This window comes from Hyposmocoma kahamanoa, unplaced genomic scaffold (assembly GCF_003589595.1).
Source record: "Hyposmocoma kahamanoa isolate Upper Pololo Valley unplaced genomic scaffold, ASM358959v1 102, whole genome shotgun sequence".
Taxonomy (NCBI): Eukaryota; Metazoa; Arthropoda; class Insecta; order Lepidoptera; family Cosmopterigidae; genus Hyposmocoma; species Hyposmocoma kahamanoa.
This window is the reverse complement of record NW_020653337.1, coordinates 633,133-659,909: the sequence shown is the minus strand read 5'-3', so window position 1 is coordinate 659,909 and position 26,777 is coordinate 633,133. Positions and strand designations below refer to the sequence as shown.

Genomic DNA, 26,777 nt, shown 5'->3' with positions numbered 1-26,777 from the left:
ATTATAAGTCCCACTGCCGGGTCTTTCCGAGGGTTGTGATACTTCTTAGATGTTACATTACAATGTTTTCCTTCAACGTTAGCGAGAGGTGCCGCTACTAAATATTCACAGTAGTAGAAGTTAGAGTTAAAGTCATAGGTACATGCCGCTGCAAGGACTGGAGCCATTGATCTTTCAATTGAGAAGCTACCCACCGCTCCACACTCGAAAAAATCACAAAGCAATAAAAATAAATCCAACAAACGACAAAACGAGACATAAAAATGCTAGAATCCGTTAATAGTTGAAACGAGCGCACTTAATCGCATTCCAGCACATATCAGCGCTCAATAAAATGCGCATAAAATGTATTTAGGTGAAATACAAGTGAATGAAAGTGAGCGACCGCAAATGCAGCGGCGGTGGTGCGCCGAGGTGCAGTACATGCTTTGCCGCTTTGAAATAAATGTGTGTCGTCGAGAAAATGGAAATTAAAGGCGTTCCAGAACGCCTGCTGTTTGTTGGTGCTGTTTAGGTTATTCTATTTCATGTTTAGTGGCAGCCTAACAAAATATACGTATATTTTACAATACACACACAAACTTGACGCCCTTTTCAAATCTTCTTAGAGTGGATCGAAAATACAGTGCCGTGTCGTAGATTTGAAAAAAGTCGAGTTTTTTATTCCAAAAATAACACAATTTGCCACTTAAGAATGTTCAGTCGCCGCGTTATGAAAGAGGGCGGTATTTACGTCGACGCGTTTACAGTCAGAGATTTACGCGTAAGTCATGAAATTAGATTAGTGCAGTTGCCGAGTGCAGGCGGGTCGCGCTACTCGTGCGCGCTCGCTCGCCGTAGACGCCACATTGTTTTTATTTACAACGATAATTATATATTTGTTGCGACTCGCGCCGCAGTAATCAGTGCACTATCGCGTCCAGGCCGTTGGCCGCTCGGTAGTGGACAGCAGAGGATCGCGTGCGCACCACGCTTTCCTCCACCGCCCGCAGACAGTGCGTTGGCGCGCGCCACCCGAGCGGGACATGACTCTACCGCACGAAATGGCCCGCGTAACCTCACACATAGAAATCATCGAGCCCGACCCTGAAGATTGCCCCTCCGGCGCCCTCCCACCTGAAGGGAACGTCAAGTTTCGCAATTACCGAATGCTCAGCGAGAACCTCCGCGCGTACACGCCTACGGGCGATATTCACACATCGCCTGTAAAAGGAAAACTCGTATCGAAATTCGACGTGTGCGCGACCATCTCGCCGCCGCGCGCGCGAATTCTCGAGCTGTTGCGGCCAGAGGACCCCGGTAGGGACGCGTTGGAGGCCATCATCCGGCCGGCACCGAGGAGAGGCCTCACGCGTCCCTTCGATGACGACACGAGGCGATTTCTTCAGCGCGCCCTGCTATCACCGAGCCCGCAAGGATTGTCGGCCGCTGCCTCTCCTGAACCTACAGGATACAGGTTACCAGATAATATAGAAAGAATAGACAATTGTGAAACGACTGAGGAGACTGAAGACCGGTTACAAGTGAACTTCGATCAATCTCAATTAAAGACTGACAAATCGTTAGCGGACGAGTTGAGGGAAGCGGAGGAAGAAGAGCGTAACGGGAGAAGTGTGCGAAGAGATCTGTTGAGAGAGTTTAGGAGACGCGGCGGAGGCTTGCGGGAGGCGTTTGAGCGCGAGCGGATGGGGAAGCTAGCGTTATCTGTAGAGGACGACGAGGAGTGGACGGAAGACGGGTTGACGATTGCTGCGCGACGCCTGGACGCGTTACTGGCCGAGTCGCGTGACTTGCACGACGAGCTCGCCACCATCCACGAAGACATCCAGGTGCTGGCCCGGCGCGTGGCGCACCGCAACCCCTGACGCGTTGGTACCTGCGCCAGTCCCCCCCACTTTCTGTCGCTTTCTATCTGGTGCTGGTGCTTTCTGTAGTTAGATTTACATTTCCGCAGTTTCGGTGTGCGTGACAGGGTATCATAACTACGGTACGCTATGCAAAGGTGGTTGCACCATACGTGTAATTATTGGTCTCAGTGACGACGTATATTACTTATGTAGATTTGCCACTGAAATATAGCAACGTTTTATGTGCTGTAAGTGTTTTGACTTCTTATAAAAGTTTCGTAAACTTATTTAACAAAACAAATTTATATAAAACATTATCTGTATTACATATTCCACACAAACGTCAAGGTGTAAAGGATCTTGACATGAAGTCAATACTAGTTTGTCCAACCATCGCTCCTTATCGAGTGTTATTGACCCTTGGCTTCATAACAAAGTTATCCTACTGTTTATAAAATTACACGTCTGTTATGATACGTTTTATCTGTCAAGTCGTTAACTTATACCGTTTCTCTTTTATACTTTTACGTAGTAATCACTCTACCAACCAATATTCTCATATAAACAATTTGTTAAGAATAATTTTAGAAATTCCTTTTTGAAATGTTCGCTTTTATATTTATCAAACTAGGTTTAATTTGTACCTCATAAAACAAAACATCTTCCCGTGCAATGAATATTCCAACAAGTAACTATTAACAAGTTTTTACAAATAGCATCGAAGTTATCCGGTAAATATTATTTAATATAGACGTTAATCTATTGAGCACACAGCACATACAGACGGAATAGGAAATATGTGGCATATTTTTATGACAAAATAATTTTACCTTATACGAGTAGCCGACTTAGACTAGAAATTGTATCTTTATTATTTGATAGTTTAATGACATAATCATTGTTTAATAATAATGAGTTACATAGATAAAATCGATGGTGATAACTTAAGTAAATGACTGGTAATCATAATCAGTTACCGCATCATTTGTTATTTGTGTCGCAGCGCGGGCGCACTTTCCTCGCCGGTTATTGCGCATACACACGAAAAATGTAGTGCAATAAAATAACTGACGGTTAAAGTCTTGACCAGGCGAATAAACCACGTCTAGCCTATGATGTATTTAGAAAACACCTCAATATTTATCTTCATTATAATCGTGTACTACAACAGGATAGCCAAAGATCCCAAAGAAGTAAAATAAAGAAAAATAGGGTCAATATATTGATCGGTCGGCTAAAAAGCCAAGGTAAAGAGGTTATCTCCAGAACCCTATATTGTCGCCTCAGTGCCGCATAGATAAAGTAGCTATGCTTAAACCGGAATTAAAAACATTTGTACTGGATCCGAATAGTTTCTCGTTTGTTTTCCTGATCACACCGACGTTTTGGTCCACATCTTTTCAGTCTTTAGTGATTTATGTGACGTATTACTGACATGTTTCATATTAGACGCAGAGTGCGCGCGCATGTCGATGTACGGCGGCGGCGCGTGCGCTGTTGGCGGAGTGGGGCGCGCTGCGGTACCTGGACGACGTGGTGGCGCTGCTCCGCGGCAACGTGACGCAGGCGCACCGCGCCAGGTCCTGGCCATTCGCGCTCGGCGGGCGCGAACCACAAAGGAACTATGTTATTTGATATCAGGTACTGACCGAACGGTTATCATGCCGTACTGCCACGCAGAGATCCCAGGTTCGATTCCCGGGCCGGGAGAAATATTCGTATAGCCTACATTTATTTCTCTCGTGTCGTCACCCAAACTGGGTATAATTTGTAACCTGTTTGTGTGTGTCCATGGCACCCGCGACACAGGGTTTCCCTAGTGTGGGACTATGTTGAGTATGTGCGTTAGTATTATTATTGTGTGCGTTACTGATGTATTGATGAGTGATTGACAATGACTATATAAAGAGTTCCTCCAAGGAAGTACTGCCACCTTACCTATTTCTGCTGCCAACCAGTAATGTGAGCATAAAGGGTAAAGGTGCAGGAGAAGTTACAGGCACATGGGACTTGTCAATGTCCCGAGACAGGTGACGGGCGCACTAACAATGCTCCTAAGATCTTTGCGATTTAAAGCACTGTACTGGATGTAGTAACTGTAATGGATGTCGCTTACCAGCAGGTGCACCACTTCTTCGTCCCGTCACTTGGTATTATAAAAGAAATGTAGAGTTACGTTGGGGTATATCCAAGTGAGGAACGTGATAATTACCTAAAAGCATGGCACAGAAATTTGGTCTCATGCGTTACGTACATACAACTAAGGCAGAGCTATTGAAAAAGCTAAACAAACCTTCTAAAACTTAAAGAACAAAGATTAAAATAATTACATAATGTAGAGCAACTTGTTAATATATGTATAATTAATTAACCACAACTCAAACTTAATGTTGCTATAATAAGACCTCATAGTAGAAAATCATAAAAATAATCCAAACTAGGGCGTTCATCTCGGTCTCGAAAATTTCTATAGTCTCGACAATTTTTTTACATTTTCGTGACTCGAGACTGACGTTTTCAGTGCCAGAAATATCGATTCTTTTAAAACTTAATTTAATTATAAAAATCTACTAAACCATCATATACTTTTTATTCAGGCTGCATCCGTCTATGGCAATACTGCAGAGTACAGCTTAGTGGAATTCCAGGCATATGGGACTTGTCAACTTATGTCTCAGGGTGACGGGCACAGTGTCAGTGCCCCTCAGATCTTTACGATTTAAAGCTCTGAGTGGCACTGCAATTGTTATGGACAGGCGTAAGCAACACGCCAGGCAGTCACACGACTTGTTCGTGCCGTCACTTGATATTTATGGAAAAAAAAAGTATTGTGTAGATTGAAAAACGGTAGTAATAAAATCAGGTCCTCTACATCTGAAACTATACTAAACACTCTTTGTTTCTTACGTGCCCAGTTTAAAAATGGAAAAATTACTTTCATAAATAATTTTTCATTTTATAATTTCTTTTAAAAAAGAACCTAATTAAAATATCATGCTATGACTGCCTAAATGCCTAGCCCAAAAGTATGACCTACTTTAGTAATAGTTTCGAAAGTCTCATTTTTCCTAGGAATTCCGAGATCACACCGAGTCTCGATGTTTTTGCAGATGCAGAAATGCAGCGCGATTGAAAGTCCTAAGTCAAACTATATGAAAAAAATTAATGAAATTTTAAAACCTATATAAAAAAGTTATCAAGTAATTTAGTGCGTAGAAACTTAAAACTTCTCAAAGTTGTAATTTTGCAGATGTGACCTCCGAGAAAAACATTCTCCGTTTAAATTTAGAATAACAAATACAAGCTGAACACTGCCGAAATCGAAACTTTACAAGTTTAAAGTCCAATTCAACTAAACCGAGTGAGTTATTCCTAACTAAACAAAGGTTAACAAGGCAGTTAAAAACTCGTATAAATTAAGTGAAGCTCGTTAAATATCTTCGCCACATCGCATGAGTGCACGCGCCCTTCGCCTTTGAAAAGACGACAATAGAAACAAGCTTGAATAGAAAACTTTATAAATAATGATAATTCTGACCTACATTAAAGTTGAAGAAATCCTAGAAGTCCTTTACTTCTAGAAACAATCAAGAAATTTGATAGAAAAACAAACTGCTCACCTAATTACTCTCTTACTAATTCGCGCTGCTTTGTATCTCATATAGTACCAACTTATTTTGAGCCGTGGGGCGACGGCTTAAGAATACATTGTCGCCTCCCCATACATGCCCGTGGGGGTCGTAAGAGGCGACCGAGGGCGTCACAAGTGTCCATCTGCTTAGCATTGTGGTAGGCTCTGTGCCGACTGGATAGCGACCACAGTACACACGGCGGAAAACCCTCCACAGTGAAACGCTTTTGCGAATCGCGTTCAGGGATCAGTTGGTGTACATCCAGTGTATTTGGCCAGACCGGCAAAATGATAGTGACGGAGTGAAGATATTTGTGTTTTCCATCCGTTACTCTCATCTCTGGACTGTATTCGCACTTTCCATCAGGCGCGGTGCAGTCATTTTGTCGAGACGCAATAAAAAAAAAAAAAAAAAAAAAAGCGCTTCTCAACATGGCTTATTCCCCTCTGATACCCTAAAACCAATAACCTGGGGGATCCGTTTTATTTTTCATCATCATCATCATCATATTATTATCAAGAATAAATGTGAATATTTTATTCCCACCTGATACTCTGGTACTCACAAGTTTATTTTTGGTACGTACTGTGGTATTTGAGGATTGTGCTGTATTTCATTTAATTGATTAGAAATGAACAACATTAACTGTACTGACTTATATAATTGTATTAACTTTCATTTCAAAACTTATTTTCTCTTGACTGAACATACCTTACAAATACAGTGAGGAGTACAAAGATCCGTTGGGAGCTGCAAAATATAGAGGAATCAGTTGCAATTTAAAATTGGCAGTGGATCAGTTTTGGGGATCAGAGAATAAGTTCATAATAATAATGGCTTCAAAAAAACTAAATAGATTTTTTAACACTATCTGTGTTGCACGAAAACAATGGAGTAAAATTGCTTGCCCGCAGACTTATTCCCTGAACGCTATAACTTGGGTCTTTTGAACGCGAGAGTAATAAATAGGCTATGATTTTAGGTATGCATAGATACTCCATCGCCGACCTCATCAACACTTTCCATCAGGTGAGGCGGAGATCAAATGCGCACTTATTCATTTATATTAAAAAAAAAACTACAATTATTTGAGTAAATGCATTGTGATGCCACAGCCATGATACCAGTCTCCTGAAACTTTTCTCGGAGAGAAACCCGAGAACGTAAACGGTACACAGAACGAATCGCTCGTTTTTGTAATACGAATATGGTTTGAATGTCTGCCACATGAGAATCGCGCAGAACATTAGACTATGGAAGTAGTGATAAAATGTCACATATTGTTTTTTGTTTCATGTGGTTCATGTTATTTTTATAACTTTCATGTGATAAAAGCATTTTTGACATATCATATGATCAAAATTTAATGTGGTTTTATTGAACCAATGATACGAACGAATGATTACGGCTAATCAATAGTAGACGAACCAACGAGCAAAGTCTTCGTTCACGTCTGACGAGATTGTATATGAGTGCATACATTTTGTAATAAGAAAACATAAACAATCACTGCTAACTGCCTCTGTGGCCAAACTGTTACCACCCTGGGCTGCCACGCAGAGGTCCCGGGTTCGATTCCCGGGCCGGGATAAATGTTTGTATGGCCTTCATTTATTTATCTCCTGAGTTTGGGTGTAATTTGAGGGCTGTCTATGTGTGTGTCCATGGCACCCGCGATACAGGGTCTTTCTAGTGCGAGGCTATGAGTGTGTTCGGTAAAAAAAACTTACTTTCTTTGATAGCCAATACAAGTAAAATCTCCTGATCTTGGTATGTAAACTACATAAAGCTGTACTCCTCGTAGATAGTATTATTTTTACTGTTTGTCTGTTTTTTTTCGCGTTCAGTTGAATACAATTCGTGATTCAAATGCAAATATTTATTCAGCAAGACTTCACAGTACATTGCCTTTGAAAGATTTAAATAGCCGATATAATAATACAGAGTGATTATATGATTTTTTTTAAAGAAAATCAACTTCTGGTCTCATCCGTAGAACAAAGATCTATGTGCAAGACTACTTGTTCTTTTTAGCTGCGGATGTCAGACCGATCGTTGTTCGATTTTACACTTCCGAAACGAATTAAGATATATAAATTCTCAAACCACCTTTACGTATTACGGCCTTAGTTTGAATAACGAAATTGTTCTCGTAACGTACTTATTCCCTTTGCCATATAATCACATCGGCCTTACATCATTTTTGTTATATAAAGGTTAAGAAAATTCTCCAAGAATTCCTGCAAAATATGTCCAACGATGATACAGAGAATTTATTAATTATCCCAAAATAAATGTAGTCTAATTAAAGCGTAATAGGTATATGATTTGCATTTCGTTATAAAATTTTTTTTTTGTTTATATTTTAATCATTTTTTTGTTTATGATTTAATCATCATATATTCACCTGTATAAATACTATTACCTGAAATACAGGATTCTCCTAGTTCAGGTATATGTGTTATATTTTACATTTATTCGCATAATTAGTCTTTAGTTATTGATTTGTACAATACGTTATTCAATAAACAATTTTATTTATTTTATTATTATCGGACTCTGTTCTTTGGATGAGTCGATTTATTCAACATAATAATTGTTTATACTAAATATTCTTTCATAATAATATAATTTATTAAACATTTTTAAAATTCTAAACCGGCTTCATACAGTTACCTCCACGTACTAAACAAAAAATATAATATTAAATACACGGACAGATTTATTTATATTTGAATTCGTAAATTCCCGCTTTTTACAGAATAAACTGTAAAAGTGAGACTTTTAAAATAAATTAGTTTTTGCTTGAATGCAGTCGTTGCCAGGTCAGATAAACTAACTGGTCATTTATTGTACGTGTTAAGTTTAGTAGATATTTATGGCTATCATTGAGATCTTCAGAATAAGGAAGATCGGTTAGTTTAACCATTAATTTAAATCTTAAATCGACAAAAAAAATATTTTGATCGAAAAATCATATTACAAAATTGAAGACTACGTGTTAGATAAAGATGTATGGAAAGACGACACGGCTCCAGAATCCACACAAATTTGATTCAAAGTGTATTCCATAGCATTTAAGTTTATTTGAAAAGAGCAATCCCTAGAGTTTCTTGCTCGTTCTTCTCAGGGAGGTCAGCGTAGTGAACGAGCAGTAGCTTAAATGTGACGATTTAAAATGTAAATTTATTTTACCTATGGAATAAATAATCTTTGACTTTGACAGTTATTTGGAACACGTGTGATACCATTTTTAGTATTTTACCAACTGTTATTTTAACAGCAATCAATTGACCGCAGTGATTGGATGTTAATTTAAGTTATTGCTACGTACGACATTGATATAATGTTGGCTATAGTGGAAGGAATTTTTGGTAGGGATCAAAATCTATACGTATACATATACAGGGTGGAAAACATTAATGGCAAATGAAGGGGAACTATTTGAAATGTTTAAGATATCTAATTTGATTTGCGGGAAAAATTCTTTTTTTTTTAAACAAATTACTACATTCAAAGATATTTTGAAAAGTTTACCTGAGCCGGTAATCAAACCATCTACAAAAAAACACTCACTCATTTTTATGGTACTAATCGATAGGATCATAAATAAGGGTAAAATCTCTCCAATAAATATTGGATGTAACAATTAAAGATGTCCATAAAATGTAACGTTAATCTTATTACGTACTACTGACTCCAACATGAAGAGCAATTTATATAAAGTATACATTTATAAGTTACAATTTTCTTTCATTTAAAAACATTATCTGTTAAATGAGAGAAAGTGAGAGTGAGATTTTATGAGAAGAGTGAGATTTTGTACATTTTTAGTAGATTTCATTCCCAGCTCATGTAAGCTTTTCAAATCGAGTACTAAGGTTTTTTCAGTTATTACTTTAAGAAAAACAAGAGAATGTTTCCCGAAAATAAAATTAGCTATCTTGAGTGTGAAGATAGTTCTCCAAGGTGTCCCATTGCTTATTTTCACCCGGTATAATATACAAGTACGTGTATTTGTTTCTAGAGTACGTTCAAAGGCTGTTTGAGAACCGACTATCTGTTAAAATCTCCGGCCGCGCTTTTCTTTTGAGAGTACACCCTATTCCCTGGTATCTTGAAATGTAGGATAGTAAATTTAATTAATTAAGTAAAATAAACCGACATGGCTAAGCTTTTAAGTTTTAAACAAGAATAAAAATATTGCCGTGAATATATTAGGAGACCGACCAACTTAAAATTTAAAGAATATCTTCTTAGAATTCTAAATAAAACCATATGATAATTATCATCAACAATAACCCTCAAAGTCCCAATGCTGGCCACGGGTCTCCACTAAGAAGACGGTCTAGAACATGTGCCCTTTGGTGGCGCAGGTTACGCCACGATGTTTCCCTTTATTATTAGCGAGAACTGTTGCTATTAAACATTAATACATACATATATATTATTTGTATATATACCTTAGATATTAAAGTTATAAATACTAACACCAGTGTTAAAGCCGTCCCAATCCTAAAACTAAATTGTGTTTGCAAGCGTGTATTGTAGCTACCACCGTCCCTTGTTTTATTCAAACTTCGTACAAACGAAGCCACATGCGTTCTTACATCAAGTGTTTTTATCACATGATAGTCATATAAATAATGCTAACTATGTATGTGTGAAATGTTATATTTCGCCTAATATTAACGACTCACAAAAAAGGAGGAGATTCTCAAGTCAACCGCATTTTTTTTTGTGTATGTTACGCGATATTGTGATTTGTGAACCGGTTTTGATGATTCTTTTTTTTTTATTGAAAAGAGGGTACCTCAGTATTAGTGTCGTTTAAATTTGAAAAAAATATTCCACCTCTAAAGGTGGCAAACTAGGGGATGAATCCGGGTTTGAGCACTACCTGTTAACCGATTTCAATAAAACTTGGCAAATACATATATGTATTTCATGAACTTTTGGGGTTGGTTTTTTTGGCATAAAAATTTTATAATTATTGACAAATTTCGTTCATAGAATATTTAAAATTCTCGTCAAAAATGTTAACATTTTTCGTGGAAAATATGATCTAGACCTTAAACGCCATTGGTAGACAAGAACAAGCAAGCGGGTGGCCGCTACTGATGGCCACCTTCATGTGCCTGCAAAAGGACCCTCAAGGTGGTAACGTGTCAAGTTCGCCAACAGTAGACGCCGCCCAAGGGATAAGAATCGTCGAACTCTCAATGAAAAGCAACCATCCTGGCACTAATCTACCACTATTCTAAACAAAAACATATATATCCCAACTTAATCAACGTAGGCAGACGTCTGAACAAGCCCATCACTCATAGATTCACACGTCTGTAAAGCCATCGCTCGTCGTCCGTCAACCTGATCGATGGATCAAGGCAGTCGTGATGAGACAATGGGGATGGCACGGCGACACAGGTACCAATTGTAAGTGACATGTCGCGTTAAAATGGTCTGGAGGCCTTGTGTGCCTTATTTCACTGATGGTAGATTTCAAATTCATTTATTTCTTTGCTACACAGGTTATGGGTACTATCAACTTTTTTACCGACACTGAAAATATTTGATAAATTTTTATTTAAAAAAAACCGATCTCAGAAGTTCGTGTAATTATATTTACCAAGTTTTATTGTAATTGGTTACCGGAAAGTACGCTAAACCAGATTCATCCCTAGTTTACCACGCTTTCCAACAAAAAAGAATCATCAAAATCGGTTCACAAATGGGGTTATCGCGTAACATATACGTATACAAAAAGAAAAACAGTTGAAATGAGAACCCCTTCCTTGTTTTGAAGTCGGTTAAAAAATAAATGGTTATTGATAATCGTAATCTGAATTGCTATTACGTGAATCATCATAACTTAGCGGAGTCATTAATCATTCTTGACAGTACTTACTATATGTATAATGAAAATTTTGATTTTATTGAATTTTTATATACCTGTTTTTAATGCCATGAGGTTCATATTTTTTTGTGAAAATATTCCACTAGTTTGTTGTTGTTATTGATACAAAGAATGAACAACACAAAAGAAAATTTGTCGATCCGACTGGGCTCGAACGGTCTTGTAAGCTGTTGGTATATGATTAAATAGTAATGGTATACCAAAAGTGTCTCAATCAAGAATTTTAGTTTTTTGTTTTTGTTTATGATACCAAGGTGGTTTATTCAATCAAACAGGTCTTATAGGTCCCATGGTCACGGCTAAGTGGCTGACTAATTGGTTTGTTTGAAAAAACGAATACCTATACGCGATTTAAATCCGAAAAATATACATTCATTTCCTATGTGTAACGATCGTGAAAAACCTAAGGATTCGATATTATAGTACGCTGCTACAAATCTACGTCGTCTCAATTTTGCCGACCTGTCATGATAATCAAGCTAAATATGGAGTATAATTTTGCACTACACGACGTTTCTATGTTGCATCGTGCTACTCCATCGAGTATGTAACCAGAAATAGAGACGAAATTAGGGCCATCCATCCCTGGCGAATCATCAGGTAAATGGGCCTTATATCACTTTTAAATATCAACTCCCGTTTGCACTGAAATTACAAATTAGAAAGCTGAAATAGTACAGCGCCAACAGCTGACCTGTGTGTCCGTCAAAACATCTAATCACAAAACAAACGGAATCACATTTCATCGGTAATTAAATATGTAATTTCTCAATTTTCGTTTTACAGCAAAGCTCAAGTTAAACTGGTATATTTGAAGTGAAACAATTGACGACACCCGTCAATTGTTTGGAATTCGGGCTGGCCAATCGGAGCGCAGCTGTCAACGTAATGATATGGCGGAATAGTTTTCAAACAAATTAAATGACATTTCATTTCTATATCTCTCATCTATGACATCTCGTCCCATATCTTTCTCAAGTATAAAAATTTTACCTATTGAACAATAGTAGATTGTACACGTCATTTTACCCGAGACGAGTATATCCACCCGAGCCGCAGGCGAAGTTGAATACTTAAGTCGAGGGTAAAATGGGCTTTATGAACGAGTTATACACTCTGCTTTTCACTTCGATTGCGAGGAAATTAAACAGCAATATTCCAAATAAACGATTATTTAATTAAAATTGAATGTAAAATTACAACAATTAGACATATTTAATGTGGTGGTTTTTTATTTTATGCACTAGAGCATAAAATCCTATTTTATGCGTAGGCTGCATAAATCCCTTCATAAAACCCATCATAAATACTAATTTTAAGAGCATGAGAAATGAAAATGATTATTTAATTTTGACTTTGACTATTTCTGGTTATATACTCGATGTAATACCCCCAAGGTGATAAGCGAGAACTTCTACTTTGATTTTGGCCAAAATTCGCTCTGGGCTTACCTTCGTGGTTTGCTGTAACATTGTACTTTCATTAATTAATTAAAAGCTCTTTATAATTTTCGTATGTTTATTTAATTTTTTTTTTTGTGTATTTACCGTGTCATTTTAAATTTCAGGCTTGTGTTTGTTTTTTTTTTTTCATTTATTATTTCATATTGTTGTGTGTGCTTGTGGGACATTAAACGTGTGATCTATTTATATAAACAAACTAACACTTTTCATAGAAAAACTTTTAGTTCTGGCACACTTACGATACAATAAACACAGCGTAAAAGTCAATTCTTAAGCATTTCAGAGCAGGGGTAACACGTGAATTAGTGGCGATTGACACGACAAGGCTGCATTGTTGATCCGGACTTTGACAAAAAACTTTCAAAGTTTAGACATTATTCCATTCTGGGGACATAATTTTTCGTTCTTTGAATTTTTTATCATGTTAATGGCACTAGAGTACTTTGTGCCAACGTCAAAGTAAACGGAAACGGAAAGGAGAAAATCCAAAAGGGAGTTAGGGGAATTCAAATGAAATTAATGAAATTGGGAACAATAAATGATTTCTTCGGATTAAACAACTGCGAGAACATGACATATGTAAAAAGTATTCCATTTTCTTTTTTAATTCATTATTATTTTAACATATTCTTTACTTTTACTGCAAATGAGTGCGCCAATATTCTGTATAAAATTAAAACAACGGACTTATCTTGCCTTTAATTAATAACGTATGAAAGAAACTTCAACAATGTCAATCAAACATAACAAATGCCGTCGCGAAGTTTTTAAATTAAGAAAATGAAGAATAACGTTAAACATAAAATCGTTTAATTACCAGACCCGATACAGAGACGGTACCGGCACGGCCCCGCCGTCGCGATGCGAAATTTGAACAGCATTACGATCACGACACGACATCCAGGCGCAACGAGGAGACCTGCGCTGAAAACTGCTTAAGGATAATAATATTTATTTAGTTCTGTTCGGTCTTATATACGGCAAAATAGTTCGCGAGTTCGATTCCCATTTAGAAAACGGACTTTCCGAAATAAATTACGTCTAGGAGCCGAAATGCGGTCACGCCTAAGTTTAGCCGGCTGTTCTATTTATTCACGGTTAAATCTAAGTATAGCCTTTATCATACAGCCTACAACGACATAATCCTCGAAAGCTAAAATTAGGCGTGGAATCTCGATGTCGGTCGATATTTTAACAATGGCATTTTCGTGCAAACCAACGAAGACCGTGCTTTAAATATCATACATGTCTTTGGCATGGGATTACATTGCATAGGTAATTTATAATATGAGACTATAAAATAAAGCAAAGGTGTGATTGTACCAAGTTGTATTGAAAAGTTCATGGCCTAGTCAAGACAATAACAGTATAGCAAACGGTATTATTCAGCCAGTGTGATTTTCTCACGATGACTTACGGAACCGAGGCATGAACGCTCTTACAGGTGTTTGTGCACTGAATGAGAGATACATAAAGAGCCATGGAGGCTGTCATAACATCATTAAGGTCCAGGATACAGGAGATAGGATAATGAAACTAAATTGGTACTGAGTAGAACATATTGCGAGGCATAATAATGACAGATGGATAAAAGCGATAACCGAATAATGTGACCGAAGAGAAACGTATACATAGTAAGTAGGACATCTTGCGGCGTTAGTTCGACTGTTCGCAACTTGCTCGCCAAAGCAGCTCGAGATTGCTGTAACTTCTTGAGCAAGTCCCACCCTGTCATGCTAGCGTTGCTGCGGCGAGATGGGAAGACGACATTGTGTTACATACGTAACACAGTACACTGGTGAAACTAGCGCAAGAGCGTGGTAGATCGCAAATACAACAGGAGGCATTTCAATTTCAACAGTGGGTGACGTTGAGTTTCAAGTGAAGATGATTTTCTTACTAACGATGCATTTTCCTAAATCAAAAGACTTAAATCCAAACAAATAAAAAGTAAGTAAATCACATAATTTTGACAAATAATTTATCAAAAGCCGGTAGCACAGCAAATTAAGGTATCAAAGTACCTATCTGATGAAACAATTAATTTGTCACGTGGAATGTGACGAAGGTCAGTTTGTTTTAAATCGCACACGATTCGCATCTAACGTGTTTTTGATTAATGAGGTACTAACAAAAAGGGAAAAATCCTTTTTTTCCCTTGTGTTACAGATTGGTACCAATAAAGAAATTGAAAAAATACACTAAAAATAAATACGACGTTATTTAAGGTTGTAATTTAATTTATTTCCATCTAAGCCTGTCATGCATGGCAGTACATGGTGGCAGTAACCATTTTAATTAATAAGATTTAAGCCACAATAAAAATTCGCCATAAGAGCTAAAAATAAACTCCTTTGGAATCCGTTATTTTTTTTAATGTACAAGTTAAGCTTAATTTGAATAGACAATCATTTAAAACGCAATCGTAACAGCAAATTCTGACCAAAAATATAGGGAAAACCATATTTTTTTAGGTTTTTCGAGAAAAATTTACATAAAGTTATTGACTTACGTAAATAGTGCACTTTACGACAGGATACAATATCAAAAAAGTCATCAATAGTATCTTCGCTAACAAGGTAGTTAGTCGTTGATAAACAGATTACCCGATAACACTAACAATTAAACTGATTAACAATTCGCATTTACGAATTACAATCAGACATCATTTTTATGAACCCAAAGCATTAATCGGAGTTTATATACGACTCACGCCTTGTACAGCGTGGGATAGTGATAATAGCGCTATAACTCACTTTGTTGCTATCAAAAAAATATATGAAGTATAAAAAAACAAAGAAGAAGTTAGAAACTTTAGCATGTGAAAATAATTGTTCACACAACACGCCGGCAATAAATAAATAGCTAATTTACTTGAGTAGGATTTTATTTTTCGCGAAGTAATTAATTGTTGTGGCAAGTAAATTAATTAAAACAGCGCTATGCCGCTCTTGCGCTGCAGAAAGCCTTTTGCAAGCTTATCCCATCACTCCTTAACTAAATGACGTTCTTACTTAATGCTACTCCATTTTATGAGTAAATAAATAATTTTAACTTACTTCAGATCGTGTGTTAGACACAATTATGGTATGATCTAAGTGAAATAATATTTATGCAATCGTTGCATGATGAGGGCTCTTATATTCGAGTACCGTGTTTAGGCCACGAGGTTGTGCAGAGTAGCCGAAGTAGTACAAAGAGAAGTACGAGGTTTTAAGACCTAATTATGTAATGATTGCATATAATGCTGTTTCTACGAGTAAATAAAATTGTCAAACAGAATCAATACTCAATGTGTATTTTGTTGGCTTTTTTTTAATTTATTAAGGTTTTGGCAAAGCCTTCAGCCTAAACATGAAGTTTAATTGTTTCTGTAAATATGGCCGCCACCTTAGAATAATAACGCATAGAATGATAGTTTCATATCAAACGAACTGTCACAAGTGAGGCAAAAATCAAATTCGTGTAGGCTAGTTTTAGTAGTAGGTTAATTTTCGGTTTTAGTGAATATTTATATAAAAATACAAGTTGAAACGCGTTACTTCCTTGTGGAATGTGATGTTAGTATCTATTTTATGTTTGTCTGACGTATTTTTACACTCATTTACCGCACATTTCATTTTTAGCTAAAATTCTTGATCTGTTCGCGGTGCAAGTTGACCTTGAGCACTGAAGGCCCGCCCGCTCGTGTAGGCCCATTGGGCGCGCTTCAATTTGCCTCACTTAGCGTGTGCGGACTAGGCTTCTATGCGTTATTATTCTAAGGCCGCCACAAAGAGGATAGGCAATTTGAGGCGGCGTGCTTGGATTGACTCGGGATTCCTTAAAACGGGCCGATACGGATATTTTAGTTCGAGATTCGTATAATTTCGCGTTTTAATCTTCGATTAAGGCACAATAGCACTACCCTACTCATCTTTAAACTAGATTTCACAAAATAATTGAAAGTAAAAATAAAAACGACACTTTTCCCTCCAAAAGGTCCAGAGCGAATCTATTTTGTTGGCAATCCATGACAACAAACGCTATTTTTTTTTATAAATTTTAACCCATTTATTAGGGTAGGCAAATGTTCCACCATACAGCCTCTTCGTATATTTAGAGGTAACATAAAACCAAAGAGATAGAATAGAACTGACCAACTACCGCTTAAATAACCAATATTTTTATAGAGATTTATGGCCCTGTTGCAATTGGGATAATTTAACCAATCAGGAGGCAATATAGCGTTTGAGTAACGTCCTTCTGTGTACAGTCAAGAGCATTAATTAACAGATATGTTTATTTACTTATTGCAGACAAGGCGATATGACGAGCCGGAGATCAGCGCAGCGTCCCCAACCTCTACGCAAAATAACGTGTGTTTACTGAAATCGAAAGACTGCATGAAACGCGTTTAAGATTACTTTATATACATATGTAAGGAGCATATACGTACATGCATAAAGGGCACCTTTGATGTAATAAGGCCATATATGCAAATGCAAAACGATAACTTTTCAAGAGGGCTTTAATGCTTAAAAAGGAGTATTATACGTCTTCGTTTATACGTGATTTGTTTCATTGAATTTGTTGTATTTTTATAACTTTCTTGTGATGGCTTTTTTATATCAAGAGTACCCAATGCAGTGTACAATTTAAATATTACTAGTGAATGCTTTAAAAAGTTAAGAATGTTACGTCAGCAAATGAAACACTAAGGGTCGTATTCCAGAACTCTACTTAATATTCAAGTCAGGACTTCAATATTGCAGTGAGCACTGAAAATCATACTCAAGTCCTTGCCATTAGGGTCGTATTTCCAGCGCTTGAAATTATACTCAAGTCTGCTCAAATCCTAACTTGAGCATTGAGTAGAGTTCTGGAATACGACCCTAAGTCACCGTTTTAATTAAAATCATTACTTAAGTTACCTACAACGTAAAAAATCTAAAGTTTAAGCTCATTATCGAGTAGGTTTTCGCGAGGTCTAAATCGCGTGTTATTTCTTTCTTCAAACTTACCAACGTTTTGAGTCCCGTGGTCTCATAGTCAGGCTGACGTAACTAAAGGGACAGACACGTTGGTGTTCTGGAACAAATCAAAATATCTGTTCAAAATTTACTATTTCTATAACATTTAAAAAACTCGTCAAGTATCTTATAACTTGAATCTTTGACTGAATGTTTTCTTTTTTGTTTGTTAAACCAAATGCCATGGATAAAAAGGGACCTCGTCGTTGTCGCCACTTCACAATTACACCTGGCCATATATCCCAGCTACAGTTATTTATTTAACCGCTGAACGCTACGTTCATTACGCGTAAGGTATTATAATTTTGAACAAAAATAAATACATTTTGTATGTTTCTAGCTTTGGCCAAGTGAAGCCCACCGTAAATTAAAGAGTGAAACATTCATCATGAGGCTCCGGTTCACCAACTCATGGAACGATTTAGTTTTTTCATTAAGATCTTACGTGAGATTAGTATTGCATAATTATGCTTTCAGATAATAAGTAATATCGATTAATGTAATTACAATTGAACAATCGAATCACATATATTTTTTAATTAATTGATATTTTTTTTCTAAATTTATATAAAGAGACTTATTCTTATACTCAATTATTATACATAATCAAAATGTAGTTATTATAGATCTCTAAACTAAAACCAAACACAAAATGTTTAAATTAGGGTTATAATTTAGTCACAATAATGTAATATTACTTTAATTATAACTGCCTCTGTGGCCGAACGGTTACCAAGCCGGACTGCCACGCAGCGGTCCCAGGTTCGAATCCTGGACCGGGAGAAATATTTTGTGAGGCCTACATTTATTTCTCTCGTGAGTTGTCTATGTGTGCGTCCATGGCATTCCCGACACAGGGTTTCCCTGGTGCGGGGGTATGTTGAGTGTGTGCGTTATTAATATTATTATTTTATTCATTATTTACTCAAAATAAAGCTTACATACCTATATGTATAAATATTGCGAATATGATATATAAAGAAATCGTTTATAATAAATCAAGTGAAAGTTTTCTAAGTCACCAAAATTAAGTTCCTGTTATTTAATATTGTATATTTTTCTATAATTATTGTTAGGGCCGGTGCAAACCAACGGACGGGAAGACAGATCCATATTTTATGCAATAACAATTGAAATAAGGTATACATTTCATTGCTCTGAAACCGACCTCAGAGCATCGCGGCGCATTACTCTCTGCAGTATTAAAGAGTAAGCTAGAGGATACCGTGTCAGGAGGCACCTTCCTTCGGTATGCACCGGAATTCATCGGTGTACGCCTGAATACGTCGGGAACTTTTCGCATGGGTAGTCTCTAGTAGAAGTGATTCAAATCCGTGCGACGGGTGGCATGTTGGCGGATACCTTGACGACGTTCCAGCCGATTCTGCGGTACGCTGGCGGACGCTTGCGGTGTCATAAGGGATATCCCACATCCGTGTACGCTGACGGGTAAAAACTTCTTTTCGTAGTCTCCCCCACCATCCTCCGGTTTACTATGGCCCTTGGCGACCAAGTAACGGTAGGCAGGAACATAACAAAGTATATTTACCTAAACTGCAAGAATCAATCAATCAATATATATAGAGTGGATAATAACCTCCAAATATATATTGTGATGAAATTTTTACACTTAAAACGTAATTTTTTAAGCTACTGCTCATTCACTGCGCTGACTTCCCTAAGAAGAACGAGGAAGAAACTCTAAGGGTTGCCCTTTTCAAATAAACTTAAATGCTATGGAATACACTTTGAATCATAATTGTGTGGAATCTAGACTCTTGTTCACATTCCATAAGTCTTCATCAACACATACTCCTCAATTTTGTAATATGACTTTTCAATAAATAAAATACTTTTAATGTAAGTTTTAAAATTAGGGAATCTTAATAAATGCTCCGGAATCTTATTGTAAAAACGTTTTGTTGTTTTGTTTTGATTTTTTTTCCTTTTCCTATTAATCATTCCGGGTTTTAGAGGGAGGTATTACCCACTATTTCGATCTCTGTTCGTAATTCTTGAATTTGCTGTCGTATAGAAGTATCTCAATCTATAGCCATTTCTTGGTTAGTTTTATGATGGTTTTACGTCGCTTTAATCAAAAGCTGTCTGATATTATGTTTGAATGCAAAAAAGCCGTTTGAACAAAGATCTGCAACAAGCACAGAGAAATTCGTAAGATTTCGAAGTGAAGAGTCGTATTGTAGCTCAGTCGGCAAGAGCGGTAGCCACGGTGGGCCAATAGATGCTGGTTCGTGTCTGTCGAAGGAATTTTTCTTTGTGTTTATTCGATCTTTGTATCAATAATAATAATGATTGAATGAGTTGACATAACTTAAAATGACAAGATGTAGTGTATTAGAAGTACACACGGAAATCTTGAAATCACAAATACTTCCGCTGTTACACTTTACCGTGTTAATAATTAATTATTTACGGTAATTAGATACGACACCTTATTAGTCAGTGTCTAACGTTGTCACATTTTCCGAGTTTTCTTAATGTTCAATGTTTATTCACTATATTTATACCAATTTTTCTATGAAAGACCAATGTTAGAGCTTGACGATTTGTTTAATGCTCATATTGTTGTTCATACTGTAAACGTAGACTCAATTTGTTTGAAAGAAATGATTGATTACCGGCGAAGTAGCAGGCAAGCCGGCGATGTGGCGTGTCACAAAAAATGCTGCAAATAATGTCAATATAAAACAAATATTTAATTTTTATAAGTGTTTCAATATACTGGTTGCAATCTAATCTCGTCGTCGTTCCATGATTGAAGAAAAATATTTTGCCTTTCTTTGTTTAATTTCATATCACGTCCTTCGAGAATGTGACTTCAAATCAAATACTCATAATATATACTTAACACTGAAATCTATTTCGTGCTTCATTAAATGTAACGGAAGAAACAAAGGGTTTGAAGGGGATAGTTTCAAATAAAAAGGACCTGATTTTATTTCGTACCGTTCACTGATCGCCATCATGTCCGCATAGTCAGAAATTGTTTAATTAAGTTACTTTAGATGCAAAAGTCTCGAAATACACGAGACGAAGGGTCGTATTCTAGAACTCTAATCAATGCTCAAGTCAGGATTGCACTGGAAACACAAGCACTGGAACTACGACCCTAATGGCAGGGACTTGAGTATGATTTCGAGTGCTTTAAGCCATACTCAAATCCTGACTTGAGCATTGAGTAGAGTTCTAGAATACGACCCTGAGAACATCAGCCACGAGTCTCGAAAACGCCAATGAATTGGAGACTCGAAATTCTAGGCCGAGATTCCCAGTGGACAAAACCCCAATTTGGTCACATTAAAACTATACATATTTATTTTATTAAAAACAGCTATGAAATATTTGCGACGGCACAAACTGCACTATAGTAACGCCATGCAAGCTAAATGCTATCTATCTTTTAACTGCCTCCGTGGCCGAACGGTAACCACGCAGAGGTCCCAGGTTCGTTTCCCGGGCCGAGAGAAATATTTGTATGGCCTACACTTATTTCTCTCGTGAGTTTGGGTGTAATTTGCTGTCTATGTGTGTGTCCATGGCACTCGCGACACAGGGTTTCCCTAGTGCGGGGCTATGTTGAGTGTGTGTGTTATTTTATTATTATTATTATAATTATCTGTGTTGTTAAAAAACTGACAAACCATCTCCCCAAAACTGTTTTTAGATAACTGTATAGGCTCTGTATAGAGTTTTGTTAAAAAGCTACAACCAAGAAGAAACAAAGTGTAGTAAATAGCAAATAATAAATAGAACATTCGCCACGGTGACTGCGTCGAGTGGTCTAGCGTCACATTGTGTCACTGCCAGAGATTAGCGACCCTCTCGGCAGGCACCGATTCGGGAGACACGAACGAACTGCTAAGTTCGCAATGACCTTCCTCACAACCCTGAGTACGTTCCTGTGCAGGGGTTAGGGACATTAATCACGGCCGGGCGGCGGACTTAATTGCTCTGTTTGGATGCAAGCGTGATGAACTATTGTTTCAATCAATAACGTACTGTGCCCGTAGTACTCAATTCCGCATTGTTCGTGAATCATGAAATTCTTTGATTGATTGACAATTGCCGGAGTAATCACGATTGGAGATGTCTGCGACTCTCTCTAACAATGGCAATGTAGATAGGTACTTTGTAAAGCAAATAAAATAAAGTAAAATATCAATATCGTAGCGTCGCAGGGCTCCGCGGGGTCGCGTGTTCGGTAACGACTAATTGGGTGGGCCAGCGGGCCGCCGTTGGCCCGCGCTGCCATGCCAGTGCGCCGCGCGGCCCCGTGCAACGCGGGCCCGGGCCTGCCCTGCCGCAACCCCGGGGTTGGCGACGTTTGAAACTATTCTGAACCGACACAAGTTTTAAATTTGTTGTTAAACCGAAAATTATTTTGTCAAAGGCTTTGTTTACATAACTTTTTAAAAATGCCGCGAATTAAATTCAAATTGTGATAATATTTGAGAGTGGAAACTTAACTGCTTTAGTGTAAAAAAAGTTCCACAGTTAAAAATAACCGGCGTCTGCCATGCGGCTCGCTCGTCTGTATTTAAAATACATCCTTTACACATTTAGTATTTTAATTTGAACACGTAGAATAATCGATATTATTTGTTCACAATTACCATTTATTTCGCACGCATTTACATACTATTAATGAAGAGTCCTTTTGATAAAAAAGCTTACTTAAAAAATCCGAAGACCTCATAATTGACAGTAGTCTCAGAAAATATGTTCATTCATGTATATGTGTAACAATGGGCAATGGCGGCTGAGAATTTACGGTAAGCAACATCGAAAAGCTCGCTCGCAAGTAACTAAAACGCAACAAAGAAACAAAGTAATCAAAATTAAAGTTTATTTTTACGTCTATTTGAACCAAGCATCAGAAAAGCCAACACCTTAAAATATCATATGCATCAGGCATTTATTGTATACACTCTTAAATTTTAGACCTTATAACTCCAAGATAGCCATTTTATTAAAAAATAAATAGTTTTCACTTTCACGTGAGAACATGGAACAAGGGAAGAGGATTTTCTTTTGTTTTAAAAATGTACGTCAAGGTATTTTTGTAGCACAAAGTAAACGCCCATACATTTTGTTGCCTCTTTAAGGCTTTTATTAAAAACCACCCCCACATTTCATGAGTCTCATAATACGCGAAACAAACGTAATCATCACATGAGAGCAAAAAACAAAAAAATAACACCGCTTCGCATTGTGAACTAAGACAAAAAAATGTTCACAATTATTCACCGGGAACGTTTTAAGTACGGTTGTTTATACCCGGCTATAATATACCCGGGAGAATATATTATATACCCTGGGTATTTGGTCCCAGAGGGGTGTGGTGTGGGTTTAATTATGTATGTGGTGAGCCGGATGCTGTCCGTATTAACGTGGTAAATATTCTGTGCTATTTACAGGAGGGTCATAGTGGCTAAATCAAACATGGCCATACGGACTAATGGAGAAATATAACCTCCTTGCAATAAGGAAAGGTGTGTCTCACAATACCTAACAACATGTAGGCGGACGTGTATTATCAACCTTTCACAGCCCCACTGTTGGGTATACAAAGAAAGAATTTTAAAAGGACAGTGCTGCGAGCACGCTGCATATGATTTGTGTTACTTAAAGCAAGACCAAGACAAAACTAACCCCGGTCTAGGTCTTGATCTCGTATCGGTACACCTGGTCTTGGTATTGCGGATTCAGTCTTGGTCTATCGGTCTGTCTAAACTCAGTCTTTTTGTTATGATATGAAATAACGGGACGAGCAAGTCATGTGCCTAGTGTCAAGCCATACACCTACCCACAATAGTCGCAGAGCTACTTTAGAGCTTACATCGCACACCCCGAGACCAAAGTCGACAAATCTCGAGTACCTGTAAATTCACCATTATCTTTCCAAACTTGCTTAAATTACTGCTCGGAGGCAGAAATAGGTAAGCAGTACATCTCTGGACAAACTCAACGAACGAGAAGCTCTACTGCTACTACAATATTGTTCTTACTGAAATCTAACAGGGTCGGTCTTGGTCTTGTTACAATTAGGTGACCAAGACTGCGAAACCAAGACCGATTTTGGGCAACACTTCATATGATTGAAATTTGATCCTACTTTGAATTTTAACCAATTAACCTCAATGACATTCAGTAAACACGATTTAGAAAGTAATAATAATAATAACGCACACACTCAACATAGCCCCGCACTAGGGAAACCCTGTGTCGCGGGTGCCATGGACACACACATAGACAACAGCAAATTACACCCAAAGTCTCGAGAGAAATAAATATAGGCCATACAAATATTTCTCCCGGCCCGGGAATCGAACCTGAAGAAAAGAAAAACTCTTGCCTTTTGACAAAATGGTGCTTTGGCGACAATTATTTCACTGGTTAATCATTTTACACGTAAAATTGAAAAAAAAATGTAATGAGTTACTTCAAAATATTTGTAATTAGAAACTTTTAGGCAAACCGAAGGGAATCGAGTTATTTGGACGCCTCGCCACAGATACGGAGAGTCGTGGTTTGCCTTTCCCGTTAAATAATATATTAAACCTCATCAACTTCCATTCCAAAATTGTCCTATTTTACGTAATTTTATCAAAGACTAAAGACAATTTTCTATAGATTTTGAAAAACTATAGGCCTGGGAACAATAAAGAATTCATTATATTAAAAGGTTATATCTACTTCTAAATCTTTGTATTATTGTTTGAATGAACATCAAACTACGATATGCCTCCACAGCAGCCACTGGGCCAGATTTTGTGGAATTTCATTGCTTCCTCAACCAACTACTTTTGAACACAATTTACAAATATGCAGACTATAATGTATCCCCCCGTATATAAAAACCAACCAAGCTTAAGTATAAATAATGCCTCTACAGGATTTGCTTTTTTTTAACCGTTTATAACTCATAATAGAGAAATTAACTTATTTTTTTATCACACTGTTTAAGTCACATGAGCTTTTTGATGATTGAGAAATTAGTTTTCGAAATCTCCACCAGCACCAGAGATATAAATACTTAGTTAAAATTACTTTTGAGGAGACACTGTCACTTTTTTAACAATACAGTATGTACCTTGTATGGCACTGTTAAAGAGTGACGTCACAAGTAGTTTGTAGCTCATTTATTAAACAAAATAAATATGTATAGTTTCACTGTGCGAACACTATATTCCGGGAAACTCAATCTCGAAAATTTCAAGAGTCTAATCATGTCCGACGAGTCGTGGGCTGAATCTACCACAGAATGGATCCCCAAAAAACAGAAAACGCCCACAACCTAGACCACGAGCTAGACGCGCACCTAAAAGACAGGACCAGTGGGGCAAAACAGAGAGATGTGGAGAGAGGGGAAGGAGGCCTTGGCCCAACAGTGGGACAGTATGTGACAGTACGCCCAACAGTGAGACTTTGTAAAAAACCACTGTTGGGCCAGCTCAATCTAATTAATTTGCGATCATTAGAGACTGATAATAATAAAATCAGATTCACTCTATCTAAAACTAAATGACAACTTTGTTTCTTCCGTGAAGCTCGGAAGTTGTCTGTAAAAATGAAGATTCGTAAATAATAAATCTTGAGTTTATAAAGAACTTGATTAATACATATTTTCACTGCCTAAATATGGAAACCTACTTTTGAAATAGTCTCGAAAGTCTCGCTTATCCCGGGTATCTCGAGTCTCGATTTTTTTTCCCTGGGACACGGAATTGCAGCGTGACGGATTTTTTTTTTTTAACGTCAGGAAATCCTCATGGATACCCTTCGCCCGGGGGAGACGAAGGGTTATGTCGGACTCCTACCGACTAAAACCTGACGGTGTTCCCTCTCTTCACCATGTGCCGGAGTCACGGGAGCGCTTTCGCATTCTTCCGCGACTCCGGTGGTGAGCGGTTCGACTGAGAGTCGAACCCCGTCTCGCTTTCCAGGGAAAGATGTTACCTCCCCGTCAGCCGTCTTGAGAGGCGGACGTGGAACACAAACGCCGCCATCTCGGGCCCCCCAGTAACGAGCGGCAGTCTCCCCTAAGACTGCCGCTCATGGGCCCATTTTACGGGGGCTGGAGGTCATCGCGCAACCTCCTGCGCCCCGTCCGCCTGCTTCGGATAGAGTGAGAGGTGGATATCTCCCTCTCACGTTCCGAAGCCTCCTTCTGCGACATTACTGTTTCGCAGAAGGAAACCACCGCTTCCCACAACCTGTCACTGCCGACCATAGCACGCACTAAGGACGGCAGTGTAAGGTCGCTGCCTGCTGCGGCCACCAGGGTACGGCGTGGCTCCACCCAAGCTGGGCACTCCTCAACAGTGTGTTGTGAAGTGTCCTCCGGGCACACACTACAATGGTGGCACTCCTCTGTGGGTTCTCTTCCGGCTATCCGACACAAGTACTTCCCGAAACAACCATGTCCCGTGAGCACCTGCGTCAGCCGGAAGGTGAGCGTGCCATGTTGTCTTTCCAACCATTTGTTTAGGACTGGCCGCACCGCGGCAATGGTTTTGTAACCAGCGCTGGGCTTTGCAAGTCTCTCCTCCCAATCCGATATCAATCTCCGGCGAATTTCAGCCCTTTTGCCCAGCATTTCCTGCGGAGCCAGGCGGTCACCCCGTTCTTGTACCTCCTTGTTCCAGAAATAAAACGACGCAAGAGCTCTTGCGTCGAGCTCCCATGGAGGTGATCCACACAGCAGGCAAGCAGCTTCAAATGAAACTGTGCGGTAACCTCGAATTACCCTAACGGCTATTGCTCTCTGCGGTCTCCTCAGCATGATGATGTTCCGCCGCGACAGAGTGTCCACCCATACAGGGGCTCCGTACAGTGCCATTGACCGCACAACACCCACGTATAGTTTACGGCAGGCCGTGTTC

The 26,777-nt window shown here is 38.1% G+C and overlaps 1 protein-coding gene across 5 annotated transcripts; it reads left to right on the top strand.

Annotated features, from left to right (window-relative positions):
• The first annotated feature begins 845 nt into the window (after nt 1-845).
• Nucleotides 846-18,555, top strand: LOC113233264. 5 transcript variants are annotated; one of them, XR_003310683.1, is made up of 4 exons: nt 846-1,829; nt 3,297-3,488; nt 17,158-17,278; nt 18,212-18,555. XR_003310683.1 is itself a non-coding variant. In XM_026468322.1 (3 exons), exons 1-2 carry the CDS (start codon nt 1,026-1,028, stop codon nt 3,480-3,482), a joined length of 990 nt encoding a protein of 329 aa, XP_026324107.1. In that variant the 5' UTR covers nt 846-1,025; the 3' UTR covers nt 3,483-3,488; nt 17,158-17,606. The 5 variants fall into 5 exon arrangements, 3 of the variants coding, with proteins under 3 accessions (XP_026324107.1, XP_026324119.1, XP_026324131.1); XM_026468322.1 differs by lacking the exon at nt 18,212-18,555 and having other exon boundaries at nt 17,158-17,606; XR_003310684.1 differs by lacking the exons at nt 17,158-17,278; nt 18,212-18,555 and having other exon boundaries at nt 846-2,095; nt 3,297-3,413.
• Nucleotides 18,556-26,777: the final 8,222 nt, after the last annotated feature.

Coding starts and splice junctions, on each gene's coding strand:
- LOC113233264 (XM_026468322.1), top strand. CDS start 1,026: ATGACTCTACCGCACGAAATGGCCCGCGTAACCTCACACATAGAAATC. Junction 1,830..3,296: donor CCATCCACGAAGACATCCAG/GTGCTGGCCCGG, acceptor GTTTCATATTAG/ACGCAGAGTGCGCGCGCATG.